This window comes from Panthera uncia (assembly GCF_023721935.1).
Source record: "Panthera uncia isolate 11264 chromosome A3 unlocalized genomic scaffold, Puncia_PCG_1.0 HiC_scaffold_12, whole genome shotgun sequence".
Taxonomy (NCBI): domain Eukaryota; kingdom Metazoa; phylum Chordata; class Mammalia; order Carnivora; family Felidae; genus Panthera; species Panthera uncia.
The window spans coordinates 39,850,477-39,863,319 of record NW_026057579.1 but is presented as its reverse complement, the minus strand read 5'-3'; the positions used below and the strand labels follow the sequence as shown (position 1 = coordinate 39,863,319).

Genomic DNA, 12,843 nt, shown 5'->3' with positions numbered 1-12,843 from the left:
TGCTCCGGCATCTAACCACCCCGTCCCCACTCTCCACCAGGCCTTCCCAATAATGCCTCTAGGATTGACATCTAAGTTATGGAAGGCCTTAAGTCATTTAGAAACCTTGGCTGGCCCCCAGCCCGACATGTTCTCAGGCCATACTTCCTGCGCCTGCACAGGCCCCTTCTGCTGGGGTTGCCCCAAGGCCCAGCATGGATAGCACCTCCAGGCACATCATCCTGACCCCTGGCTCCCACCCTGTGTGTGCTCCCTTGGGCACTGTTTCACCACCTGCCGCGCGTTTAAGAGAGTCCTCAGAGAGGGTCTGGTGGCCTCCACAAGGACAAAAGACATGAATGATGATCTAGGAAAAGGACTGAATTCTGAGAACAATGAAATTAATTCCTCACACACATTCTTGCTCGAAACTCTTTATTCCAAGATATTTCAGTGATGCTTTGTGGTACACGACAGAAATCCAGACTTGTGGTTTTACGAGGTGCGTTTCCCTTCGTGTATTTGTCTACGCCAGTGGGAAGCCCAGGATTCCACTGTCACAACCAGTGAGAGCTTGGCTGCGGTGGACACTTATAGCAGAGTGCTGAGCGAGGACCAAGAACGCACAGGAGGCTCCCAGTCCTGAGCTCAGTGGGGACAGAAATAGAGCATACCTTGAAAGTATGTTTCTGACATTAGGATACAGGGTCCTAGCAAGTTCTTTTCCTGTCAGCTGCAGCGCCTGCCTGACACAGAAGCTCTGGGCCGGTATGACAGCCCTAGACATGCTTGCCTGTGCATGTGCCCATGCTCAGCTCCTGCCCCCAGGCAGCAGCCTCTGCACACATCCTCTTGGCACACGAGACCACCTCATCTGTGGAGATCATGGTGGAGTTCCCAGAGTTGCAGCAGGACAAGGCCCTCATAGTCCTAAAGATAAGAAATTGGACCAGAGACAAACCATTAACAGAACTTTGGAAGTAAAGAGAAAAGGGTCTCCAAGCATGGCTTCCCTGGGTCACAGTCCCAAGGCCATCTCTGGAAGCAGCACCAGTTCTGAAGGGGGAACAGAAGAGTGGGTGTCCTCAGTCGGGGTCTGAGTCGGGTTCCGAGGAGAGCTGCCCTTCCATGGTCTCACAAATGGCATCCTGCAGGGATGTGAGCTGACCCCGGGGACTCATCCCCATAGGCTGGATGACTCTGTGCCTGTGGGGGAAAAGCATGGTGGGGAAGGGGCACGGCATGTGGGGCAGAAGTCGGGTTCACCCCTGGCCAAACAGGCCTGAATCCAAACTGCTACCCAGTGGCTTTGAGACCTTATGCACTCTCGAATTCTTATTTCTCCAGGTCTCAATTTTCGTCATCTACGAAACAAATGTAATACCAACCTCAAGTCTAATCCTTTCCCGGGGCATTTCCTGTTTCCGACCTTAGTAACACAGCCTTGCTAAGCCCAACTTTAACCCCACTTCCTGGCGCTCACAGGACCGGACACGGGTCCTAGGCTTCTGTTCTCCCTTCTCCCAGCTGTGGGCCCCTCCTTGACACAACACGTACCTGGAGAGCTTGTCAAACATGTTCACCAGCTTCATGGCCTCATGTTCCTTCTGCTCCTCTGTCATGCCCTCCATGGGGTTGGGCGGTTCTTCCTCCACCCTCCCGGTCACTGGGTTTATGCTGCTTCCCAGGGGAGGGATTGTGGGGAACGCATTAGCGACTCTCTAGGACAGGAGGCGGCTGCACAGGGTGGGTGGAAGCAGGGCAGCCACAAGAGGGCTCTTTCCAGGAGCAGCAAGGACCCCAGCCCCTGCTCGGGGGATATCCTGGTCCCCCGACTGCCTGGCCCCACTCAGCCCACACTCACAAAACATCCTGACATCAAGACAGGTTACTTATGCGACCAGTGCCCGACTCCCCAAAAGTTCAGCCATCTGTCCTCTTGTCCCACCCACCCTGTGAGTCCATATGGGTGTGGGAACAGGGACCAGGGTGAGTGAGGGGAGCCGAGGGTGTAGGGGCACACACCTGGCCTTGGCTTCTTTGTACTCCTCTGTGTCCGTGTCCTCGTCCTCCGAATACTGGCCCTCAGGCCGGCCCCCAGCCATGAGGCCCCTGGCAGCCAGGAGGCCAGCAGCGTTCCCGTAGCCCGTGTACTTGATGAATCGGGGCACTGAGAAGCAGGGCAGAGATCAGTGTGTGAGGTGGCTGGGAAGGGTAGGCGCTGGGCCAGATCCTGCTACTCACCACTCTCCGAGCACAGGACAAACAGGAACTCAGCTGCCACTCTCTTCACGTCAGTATCCAGGTGCGTCATGAGGCGAACGAGCTTGTTCCGCAACAGCTCCCCGACCTCGGGCCGCGTCCTCACGTCCCGCAGTGGGGGCAGCACCTGGGGAGGCAGCCGTCCCTCAGCCTGGGCCTGCAGCAGCTGGGGTCTGTAAGCAGGGTCCCGCCCCGGCCCCTGTGCCCCATACCTGGGCCTTCAGGAACTTCCTTGCAGGGCGGTGCATGCGGGCACACTCGGTCAGTACGCTCAGCACGGGGGCCACGCTCTCTTTCAGCCTGTGCGTCTGCAGAGGAGCCTCTGTCACTGGGGCTGTGCCCCCACCTGACTTGAAGTGGGGGGGGGGGGGCAAACACACGCACACCAGATGGTCCTGGCAGGAGGCGCTCAGGAAGAGGCCTTGCCCTGGTTAGTCAGCTGAGGGGCCAAGACCGGGCACATTCTTGTGAATTTGTGTGAATTTCAAGAGGGCCACAAATGGAACTTAACTTAGGATGCACTCACATGCTCTGTGACCTGGGGCAAATAACTCATCTGCTCTCACTTCCTCGCCTACATACCAAGGTTGCACGGGAAATACAGAGCATTCAGTTATTAGCACACCACTGGCACATGACCTGTCCTCAGAAAACAACAGCCAAAACACAAAAAGAAAACCTCTACTCTGTGGGCGTCATGGATCCAGAGAGCTCCTGTCCTTCCCCGGCCCTCTCCCTAGTTATCTCCCTGGACCCCAACCCCAGCAGCAGCAGCAGTGGTAGGGACAGTCACAGCCATCACATCCAACGCCAGGCGTTTGTAATCCAGCTCACAGCATATGTGCACAATGTGGATTCTGGAGGTGTCCATCTAATCCCACTCCCTTGCACTCTGTAGCTTGTGTGATGTCTGCAAGCTCCCAGAGAAGCTGGCCAGAGGTCTGGCCAATGTCCTGTGTGCAGGCCCAAGAACCAGGGAGGCTCTGGCTCAAGATGCCTGTGGGTCCCTGCAGGGATGCTTGTTCCCACGGGCCACCCGTGTGCAGCAACACTGAAGTTCTACAGTCACAAGCAAGGGCTGGGGACTTCTCAGATCACTCAAAAGAGAGCCACAAAGAGATCTAAAAGGTAAGTACTTTGTTTTAAAACTCGTGATAACCAACGAAATGAAAACCTTCAAATATATGTGTGAGGGTCCCCATATTTCTCAGGGAGGAGGAGTCTGGTGGCTGGACCACAGAGCAGATGGAGAAACTGCCTGACTCACACTGTCAGGCTGATCTCCACTTACCAGTGGGTACCGTGAAAAAGCACGGACCACAGCTGCTGGGGAAAGTCAGAGCCACCGAGGTACCCACACAGCAGGTCCCTCTGCCCACCTGGTGCAGACGCTTTTCTAGGAAGCTGAGGAGGACATGAATCACATCCATGTTTGCTCCCAGGAACTCCAGGGAACCTTCATGTGGCTCCAGGGTAAGAAGGACGTCCAGACACTTGAGGGGCAAATTTCCCAAGAGATTCACTGTGTGGCTGAAGACAGATGGGGGAGAGGGGCTTGGTAAGTCTGGTCCCCCTGCACAAGTACAACCCTTGGTGCCCCCTGCAGAGGCCACATGTGATGTGAACTAGCGTCCAGGGACTTAATGGCCAGCAAGAGGCCAGAACTTAGAGTAGGACTAACCTCAGAGGCTCATCCCACTCAGTGGGGTGAGTTCCCAAGGAAAGGGGCACCCTCTGTCTGGGTTGAAGCACCACAGACACTCTTGAAAGCCAGAACCTGGGGGCGCCTGGGTGGCTCAGTCAGTCAAGAGTCCGGCTTCAGCTCAGGTCACGATCTCACAGTTCGTGAGTTCAAGCCCCACATCGGGCTCTGTGCTGACAGCTCGGAGCCTGGAGCCTGCTTCAGATACTGTGTCTCCCTCTCGCTCTCACCTCCCCTGCTCGTGCTCTGTCTCTCAAAGATAAATAAACGTTAGAAAAAAATTAAAAAAAAAAAGCAAGCCAGAACCTGCCTAAACACAGGTCATGGAGAAGAGAGATGAATAGCCACGTTGCCCTGTAGATACCACACTGCCTGTTGCTACCACCCAAGTTCCAGGGACACGTTCCCGTCCGCAGATCCAGACGCTTGTCCTGATCACGTAGTACTGCAGAGACACACTAATGTCTGGTCCCAGCCAGACAGATGAAGACTCTCTAGGGTGGCGCCTAGCCCACAGCCAGAGCTGGGAAGCACTGTTCGGACACGCGAACACACTTCCCTTCCATCTCAAGAGGCTGCACCCTCACCCGTGAAACTCTTCTGTGCGGTCTCCAGCAGCAGCGACCATCATACAGTGCCGCAGAATAGTCCCCAGGTGCCGATAAAGGGCAGCATCTTCCTGACCAGAAAGAAAGGTGTTCTTGTGAGAGGAAGCACCGCTCCAGGATCATGTGCAGAGACCATGCATCTCCTCTACTTGCCCTCTTCTACTCTACTTTGAGAGTGTTTCTGTGATCAAGAACGTCACTAAGTCCTCTCGGGATGAAGTCACAGTGTACTCTAGCCACATGGTCACGGCCTCATGGTGGAAAATCTCCTACAGCCTCCCCACGCACCAAACGGCCCTCCTGCTAGGCTGGAAGAGCCAGACATGCCCTCCACCTCTCTCAGAAATCTTCTCCAAGGCTCCCTGCTCAAAATGTGCATCTCCTTGCCTCCTCCCGATAAGCTAAGAGCTCCACCTGCCCTCTCCCCATCTGATGCCCAGAAACTTGCCAGTATTCCTACAGGCAGACAGATCCAGGAAACGTCCACACTGCTAAGCTCTACCCACGGACTCAGGTCAGCCCTCACCTCATCCACTTCCCTCTTAATGGAGTCAAAGGTGATGTTGAAGAGCACTTTGAGGATCTCCATGGCCCGCTCAGTCTCCTGGGGAGGAAGGAGCTCAGGAGGGCCCCCATCAGGGGTCATTCCCAGTGTCAGCTCCAAGGCAGCAGTCAGCAGGCGCACCCCCTGCAACTCCTGAAACAGCTGCTGGCGCGCATCAGTGCGAAGTGCCGTGAGCAGGAAGAGGAGGCGCAAGTCAAAAAACTGGACTTCGTGTGGGAAGCTGCTCTTGTGATACAGCCCCACACGCTCTGCGAGCCTCACCACTAGGCGGGCTTCTGCGGCCAGCACCTGTGCCACCGGGCTGCTGAGCACGAGGTTGCACAGGCACTTGAGGGACTCGAGTACAACGTCCATGTCCAGAGGCTCAGGGACGGACCCCTCCAAGGCGATGCCAGCATAGGAGGCAAGTGCCTGCAGGCTCTGGCGGCTGGTGAAAGGCTCCAGGCAGCTGCGGTCTCTGGTCAGGATGCGGATGCTCTGCAGCCAGGTGACGCGGCGGGACGGTGGCAAGCCCCGCTCCAGAACCGCGACCAGCAGCTCTGCCAGTCTCTGTGGGCAGGAAGAAGAGCGGCTCCACCAGGCCCCTTTTCCCGGGACCTCCCATCCCTTCCCCTTTACCCCTCGGTCAGCACCCACCTTCCTGTCCTCCTGTTGGGCATCATCAAACGTGAAACTCTGGGAGTTCTGCAGAGAGACCCAGGGGCTCAGGGGCACAGATCCACACCAGGCAGGACTCGCGCTCCGTGGATGGGAAACCGACGGCGCCCCGCCCCACCCGCCCAGCAGCGAGCGCACCCGGACTCTCTCCCGGTAGCAACTCCTCACCGACTCGGCGCCCCGCCCGCCGCGCTCGCGCCCCACCCTGCCCCACCTCTTCTTTCGTGTACCACGTTCACGGCTCTCGCTCACCTCCCGGTTGTACGTGCGCAGAGCCTCCATAATGACATCCTCCTCTCCCGTCTCCACAGCATCCGCAACCACCCGGGGCTCCATGGCGTCCCCGGGATACCGCGCTGGGCGGGTGGGAGAGGCTTGGCTTTCCCACCCAGGATGAGCCCGCTCGCTCCGCCCTGACTCGCCGCGCGGGGGAAGCCGGGATAGGGGTGCGCGGCGCCGCGGGGCGGGGCCAGGACTGCGCGCGGGGGAAGCCGGGACCGGCGTACGCGGCGACGCGGAGCGGGGTCTGGGCTGTGCGCCGGGGAGGTCGGGACCGGCGTGCACGGCACCTCCCTCGGGGTTGTATTAGGGCTGCGCGCGGAGGAATCTGGGATGGGCACGCGCGAGGCTGTGGGGCGGGGCCGGGGCTGCGCTGGGAGAGGCCGGGATGGGCGTGCGTTGCGGCTCTGGGGTGTGTCAGGGCTTCGAGCTCCTTAAGGTGGCGAGACCTGGACCAGCTGACTGGAGCTTGAAGATTTTGCCCGGAGTTAGCTGGGGTTTCAAAGATCCTACTCGGTGATCGTCCGACTTTGGGGCCGAGTAGCCTCCGAACCTAACAGGGACCCCTGCTTCTTGGACTGGAATTCCCAGCAGGCGAGGACCTCAGCCCGCCCTACCAACCCCTCCCATCCACGCCCCTCTTGATGGACCGAACGAGTGGAAGTCAAGGGGAAAGTCCAGGTGGAAAAGAAAGGACTTTGCAGCCCGGAGACCACCTGATGTAGTAAACAGGGGTTTGGGTGCCTACTGCATGCGAGGTCCCTGCTTTCGTAGAGGTTGTGTTCCAAAGGTGAACACAAGGAAACACGGACAAATAAGACGCCGATAGGCAGCCATAGTCCTGTGATTTAAGAAAAAAGGCGGAGAGCCTGGTGGGCCGCAAAGGGATCTGATGAAATGCCATTTTTGGAGACTGGACGATAAGAAGTGATCTGGGGGAAGGTCATGCAAAACAAAAAGAGCAGATGGGAATGGTCGTGGTGGGAGAGAAGCAGACCTCCTTGAAGCTTAAAAGAAAGGGGAGAGTGGGGAGGGGTCAGGATGAAGGCAAAGCATTATTTTGTGCAGCAACTTCCTGGGTGTGTAACCCAGACACAGTCTGGCCTCGACTCAGCTTCCTCTTTTGAAAAGCAGAGATGGTAGAAACTGTCGTTTTAGTGTGTTGTTAGGAGGAATAAATGACACAGAGCGAACTCTCCAGTAGGGTGGGGAGGTATCCACTGTGCAACAAGCCTATGTTGAGTATCTCCTTCGCACCGCGCCCTCAGCGCCCGGGTGCAAAGGCAAGCGCCCGGTTCCTACTGTCCCCCCCCCCCCCCCCCCGACCCTTCGTCTGGTTTATTTTCCTTCAGAGTGCTTTCACCCCTGCATCTTCTGCAGCGCCCGCTCGCCCCAGGCCTTGATCTCCACTTTGTGCCACCGGCAGTAACCGGGGCCGGGACTCCCACCGCAGCCTGGCGGAGGCGGATGCCCATTGAGACCCTTTCCAGCCTATCTCGCCTGATAAAGGGCCTGGGAGCGCTTCCTACGGAGGACCTGACCCCGCCTTCGGCGCGGTTGGCTGGTAGTAGTGTCTGTCAACGCAGTAATTGCCAGGGGAAAGCACCAACCAGCAAGCGGTCCCCAGAGCCGACGGCCCGTCCCCTCCCCTTGTCCGGCGGCGGAACAGACCTCAGGCGGGTTCGGCTCCCATTACGTCACCCCGGCGGCCGGACCTCGGCCGGAAGTCGGCGTGCCCGGGCGGAAGGGGCAGGGCCGCAGGGCCCTTCCCGGTGCTGCGCCACGTCCGCGGAGGCTGTGGCTGTGCGGTTGACGGAGACCCCGGCCGGGGCCGGGAGCGATGGCTGACTGGGCGCGGGGTGAGCGCGGGGGAGCGAGCCGGATGGCGGCGCGGCCGGCCGTGGACGATGCGGCTGCCCGCTGGAGCCGCCTCCGCCCGCCCCTGCCCCGCCGAGTGGCCGCGGCGGGGAGAACTGCCGGCGGGCGGAGCCAGGCTGCGCGCGGGGGGAGGGGTCTCTGGGGCCCTGCAGGTGCTCCTGACCCTGCGAGGTCGTTCTGCCTGGGGCCTCTGGCGGGCCACGGGCCACAGGTCCCGGAAGCTGGCGTGGGAGAGGAGGCTTTTGCGTGGTGGGGTGGCCTAGGCTGGCCCGTTTGCCCTCGGGGAAGCCCCTGTTCTCATCTGGGATTGGGATGCTGATGGCCTGTGTCGCTGGGCTCTTGTAACTGTTAGGGGGTTAACGAACATGAAGTGGTTGGCAGGACGTTAACAGCCTTTCTTTTGGGGTTTGTATTCATCAGTGATTCCTAAGGCTGTGCCTCGGTGGCATATTAAGGCATCCTGGCCGCCGCAAAATTGCACTCCGAACTTGGGGGGAGATGGTTCCCACACACCTGATGTGACAAATTCAGCATCACTAGTCATGGGTCAGGGCGTCCTGTAAGGTGTGGGGTGTAGAGGTGAGCAGACCTAGGGCCTGCACTCAGGATCGACCTCAGCCCCCACTTTTGGGTGTTGGGAGCTTTGCGAATTTGTTTCCTCTTTGGTCACTTGTCATCTCTTCAGAACCCAGTTCATGGGCCATCACTGCCAGGGCTTTTCTGCTTCCCTCCTGGGTGCTCTTCCTGCCAGAACTAACTATCCCATATATCCTTATGATGCCATCTGTGGAGGGATCATGCAGGTTCTGTGACAGTATCAGAAAGTGCTAGTAGGACTGTACCCCTTTGGGGTGCCTAGATACGTTTACAGGACATGTGCTCACATGACAGGTGCTCACACGCACTATCCTTTACACAGCCCGTCATGTGTGACGTCCATGCACTGGATCCCGGGTTAGGGTTGGGCCCGCTCAACAGATGTGGCTCAGTCCTCTGAGACTTCCAGCATGGCTGGGTGGGATTGGAGTGAGAGCCCTGAGGCCACAAAGGGCTGACATGCAGGGGTCAAGGGCAGTGCTCACAGGTGGATGCTCCCCCTCAGACTCTCCCTTCTCGCAGCTCAGAGCCCCGCCGCTGTGGAGGAGATTCTAGACCGGGAGAATAAGCGGATGGCCGACAACTTGGCTTCCAAGGTCACCAGGCTCAAATCGGTCAGTGGTGGTCGTCCCTTCACCTCCACCTAGCACCCTGGAGTGGGGACCAGAGGGAGGGTAGAGGCTGGGAAGGGTTTCACGTAGTTCCCATCTTCCTTGTCTCATCCATGGCAGCGTTCATCCGTGTGAGGTCCAGGGGACACCTGAATCCTGATCTCTGCTGGTGGTACTGTGTCTGGCAGAGTTGTTGGCAGGGTCTGCTGGTCTTACGGGGGGTCAAGCGCCATCCAGTGTCCCTTCTCTGGCCTGACCTTGCCCCCTCTGTGTCCTGACCAGCTGGCCCTGGACATCGATAGGGACGCAGAAGACCAGAACCGGTACCTGGACAGCATGGTAAGGGTCTGCAGTGTGCGCGGGCACCGCGGTCAGCTCTGCCCCACACCGCCTGCTGTGCAGGCTCCCAGCGTGCCTGCAGCACCTGCGTGTCGGTCGTGGAGATGCCCCCCCTGTGTGACTGTGCTGGGATTCCTCCCTCAGGACTCGGATTTCACAAGCATGACAGGCCTGCTCACAGGGAGTGTGAAGCGCTTTTCCACAATGGCGAGGTCTGGGCGAGACAACCGGAAGCTTCTATGTGGTATGGCCGCAGGCCTGATCGTGGCCTTCTTCATCCTCTCGTATCTCCTGTCAAGGGCAAGGACATGAGCCACTAGGAACTGGCTTCTGTGAGTGCCTGGGGCAACCAGGGTCTCCCCCTGCCTGGTGTCCTGGGCTCCAGAAGACCTACGTACAAAATACTCCTTTGAAACGATGATCGTGGCTTGGGAATCTTTTTCCTGTGTGACTGGGAGTTCGTGGCTTCCTCTGACCCCGTGAGCTCATGTTGGCCGGTCCCATGTGTGTAAGGGTCTCTTTCCCTTGGAGAAACCAAGGCCTAGCTCTCTGTACTATTCTGGGTGTTAGAGGCTCTGGCAGAGCAGGTCTGACCTGAGCAGCTGGGAATCCTGGACATGGCTACCTGTGGCTAGCAGCCTTCCCCTGTTCCTTGGGGCTTTGGCGTTTTAAGGCTCTGTCCCATCCTTGTCTCTGGGTCAGGCCACATCTGAGATCTGAGGTGCCTGGAGCTGACACAGGAAGGGGGTGTGGCTGTGAACTTTGAGCACCATTTCTACTCAGAGATGGCTGATAATCTTGGCTAGGGCTGCTGGGCATGGGTAGATCAATGTTGAGGGTTCCGCCCTGAGGCCTTGCCTGCCCTCCGGACCCTCGGGAAAGGGCAAGGGGTCGTGGATGAAGGAGTGGACTGCAGCCTTGGCTGGAGGCCCTGGGCCCTCCCAGTCCTTCTGGATCTCACAGTCTTGTATCCAGGAGAAGAAACTCCCCATTTTCTCAGGATTCGAGAGCTACCCAACACCAAAGGTGTATTTCCGCGAGACCAGACCTTTAGAGGCAGTTGTGTCTGGCATTTCAGAGTCAGGCAGTGTGTGTGTTGAGGGGGGCACCTTCTGTGGGTCAGGACAGGAGGCTTCCCTACAAGGACTCTCTTCGTAGGACCTATGGGTCGCTTCTGGAGTGTCAGCAGGCAGCTTCCCATCCACCAAGCGAGGCCCTTTGACAGTGAGTACCACCTTACTGTGGGGATGCTTAGTTATTCTCACATCCCTCTGCAGACTGCCCTCCATGCCCACCCACCGTTCGTTCCCTGGGCCCTCACTGCCCACTTGGCCAGCCCCATGTTCACACAAACCGAACCACAGGCCCAGCTGGACCAGTGGCATCTCACCCGCTGGTGAGATGTGGTGAGGTGTCGGCACCCTTGCTTGTGCACAAATACATGTAAGAAACGATTCATTGGCTCTGTGTGCTTCCCCGTCTTCTGTCATCCCAGGTACTCCCCTTACTCCCTGAAGACTGTTGGCGCCCTGTCCGCCTCCTTGCCCGGGTCACACACGTTGACCACACGTCAACTCTCTTGGCCCTACGTTGCTCTGGTCTCCAGCCCTGGGCACTGCCCCTGTGGCACTGATGCCTGCCTCCCCTTCCAGCAGGATTGGCCTGTATCCTCATGTGGTCATTCCATTGTACCTGCTGGCCCTCTCAGCCTCCTGGAGGAGGAGGATCCCACCTTCCTACTTCTGAGTGTTCTGTTCTGACCGCCTCTGCTCCTCCAGATGCTCGTTTCTCATCCAGTGAGGTCGGCTTACATGCCTCCATGTCTCTGGGACTTCACTGTTTCCCCTTACTCCCTGGCATTCTCAGGCTCCCGTGGTCCTGCCTCCCTTCCCAGTCGCCACACTCTATGGCTTTGACTTAGTCCTCTGCTCATCTCACCTTAAATCTTGCCATGGGGGCGTGCCCACTGGCCACTGTGCTGGCAGCTGCCGAGGGCACTGCAGACACACCCTCACCCTGCATCCCCCACTCTGCCTGGGTTTGTGGTGCTGACTTCACTTTCTGAGAACATGCTCCATTGTGGGAGCCACACCACACTAAGCGAGCTGTGCCTGCTCGTCCTGCCATGGCAGGCTAGTTTCCATTCTGCACTTGGGTGGTCTTGCTGAGTGTTTTCTGCTGTCTCCCTGAGACCTCCAGCTGTAACGTTCTCTCCTAAAGTTTCCATCTCTGCTTCCAGCTATTTTGGGGTCTGGGTTTTAGTTCCTTTCTGATTGACCTTTTGGTCTCTCATTCTCGTTGCATTGGGATGGATTCTGTGAGGGGGGCCTGGCAATTCTGCCAACCTGTCAGAGGCTTCACCCTCTTCCTGCTCAGCCTTGTGCACTCAGCACCTACTTTTGTGCATAGGCGGGGTTTGCTGATGTTGGTGCCTGAGACTAGTAACCCAAGAAGGACCCGGGGACCCAGTCTGTGCCAAGGTAGCTGCCAGGCTCTATCCCGCAATTCAAGGACAAGGCATTTACCAATAAAAATTTGGAATAAACAGTTTCATGATGAAGTAAACACTGTCTTTGGTGTCCTCATTTCTTTGGGTGCTTGAGAGTTTCATCTGTAACTGACTCGGTCCACAGACAGGCTGCTGGTCCAGACCCCACTTCTTCCCTCTCTGGTTCTGCCTTGTCCCTGTACCCTCCCTCCCTCCCTCACTTGGCCCCTGCCGCCCTAGGCAGGTGGTCACAGGCTTACCACTTTCTCTGCCAAGTTTCTGTAACTCAGATAGGGTGATGATAGTATTACTCCCAAGGGTTAGATGAATAAGTGTGAGGTGCTCAGAACACCGAACCTGATGTTCCTGCTGGGCCAGGGTCAGCAGCCATATTGTGCTCTGTGTGGCTATGGCTGGCAGGCTCACGGGGACAGCAGGCAGGACCACCCATCTTGAGGTCCTCAGCAACCTCCCCAAGGTCAAGGTGAAATCCAGACTCCATTCCTCAAGGCCTGGCCTTAGACTCCAGGTGGCCTCTAGAAATGCCTGTTTTGGGCCTCACTCGGATACCCCCTTCCCGGTCCTCGTCCTCTTGTGCTTCCTGTGTTGCCTTTGCTGCATAACAGATCACCTTAAAACTTAGTCACTTATAGTGATTTTTGTCTTTGGATCACCGTGGTTGGAATTTGAGACCCGCACGGTGGGGACAGCTCTCTGCCTAGAACATTAAGGCTTCAGCTGGGAGACCTGAGGTCAGGGCTGCTGTCACCTGAAGGCTTGCTCACATCCCCGCTGGTTGATGCTGGTGTGAGCTTGCGGTCCAGCTGTGCTGGCTGCCTGGATGTTGATGTGGCCACACCACGTGCTGGGGGCACACC

At 57.8% G+C, this 12,843-nt stretch overlaps 2 protein-coding genes across 3 annotated transcripts; one reads left to right on the top strand and one right to left on the bottom strand.

Moving 5' to 3' along the window:
- Positions 1 to 397: 397 nt before the first annotated feature.
- RIC8A (RIC8 guanine nucleotide exchange factor A) lies at positions 398 to 6,230 on the bottom strand. The gene is made up of 10 exons (XM_049652629.1): positions 6,026 to 6,230; positions 5,753 to 5,800; positions 5,078 to 5,665; positions 4,531 to 4,622; positions 3,621 to 3,771; positions 2,454 to 2,549; positions 2,224 to 2,368; positions 2,005 to 2,149; positions 1,537 to 1,656; positions 398 to 1,185 (listed from the first exon to the last, which is right to left on the bottom strand). The coding sequence occupies exons 1-10, from the start codon at positions 6,107 to 6,109 to the stop codon at positions 1,065 to 1,067; spliced, it is 1,590 nt and encodes a 529-aa protein (XP_049508586.1). The 5' UTR covers positions 6,110 to 6,230; the 3' UTR covers positions 398 to 1,064.
- A 1,573-nt stretch (positions 6,231 to 7,803) lies between these two features.
- On the top strand, positions 7,804 to 12,042 carry BET1L (Bet1 golgi vesicular membrane trafficking protein like). 2 transcript variants are annotated; one of them, XM_049652639.1, is made up of 6 exons: positions 7,804 to 7,911; positions 9,050 to 9,141; positions 9,421 to 9,477; positions 9,622 to 9,721; positions 10,636 to 10,701; positions 11,887 to 12,042. In XM_049652639.1, the coding sequence occupies exons 1-6, from the start codon at positions 7,893 to 7,895 to the stop codon at positions 11,898 to 11,900; spliced, it is 348 nt and encodes a 115-aa protein (XP_049508596.1). In that variant the 5' UTR covers positions 7,804 to 7,892; the 3' UTR covers positions 11,901 to 12,042. The 2 variants fall into 2 exon arrangements, with proteins under 2 accessions (XP_049508596.1, XP_049508597.1); XM_049652640.1 differs by lacking the exons at positions 10,636 to 10,701; positions 11,887 to 12,042 and having other exon boundaries at positions 9,622 to 9,896.
- The last annotated feature ends 801 nt before the right edge of the window (positions 12,043 to 12,843 follow it).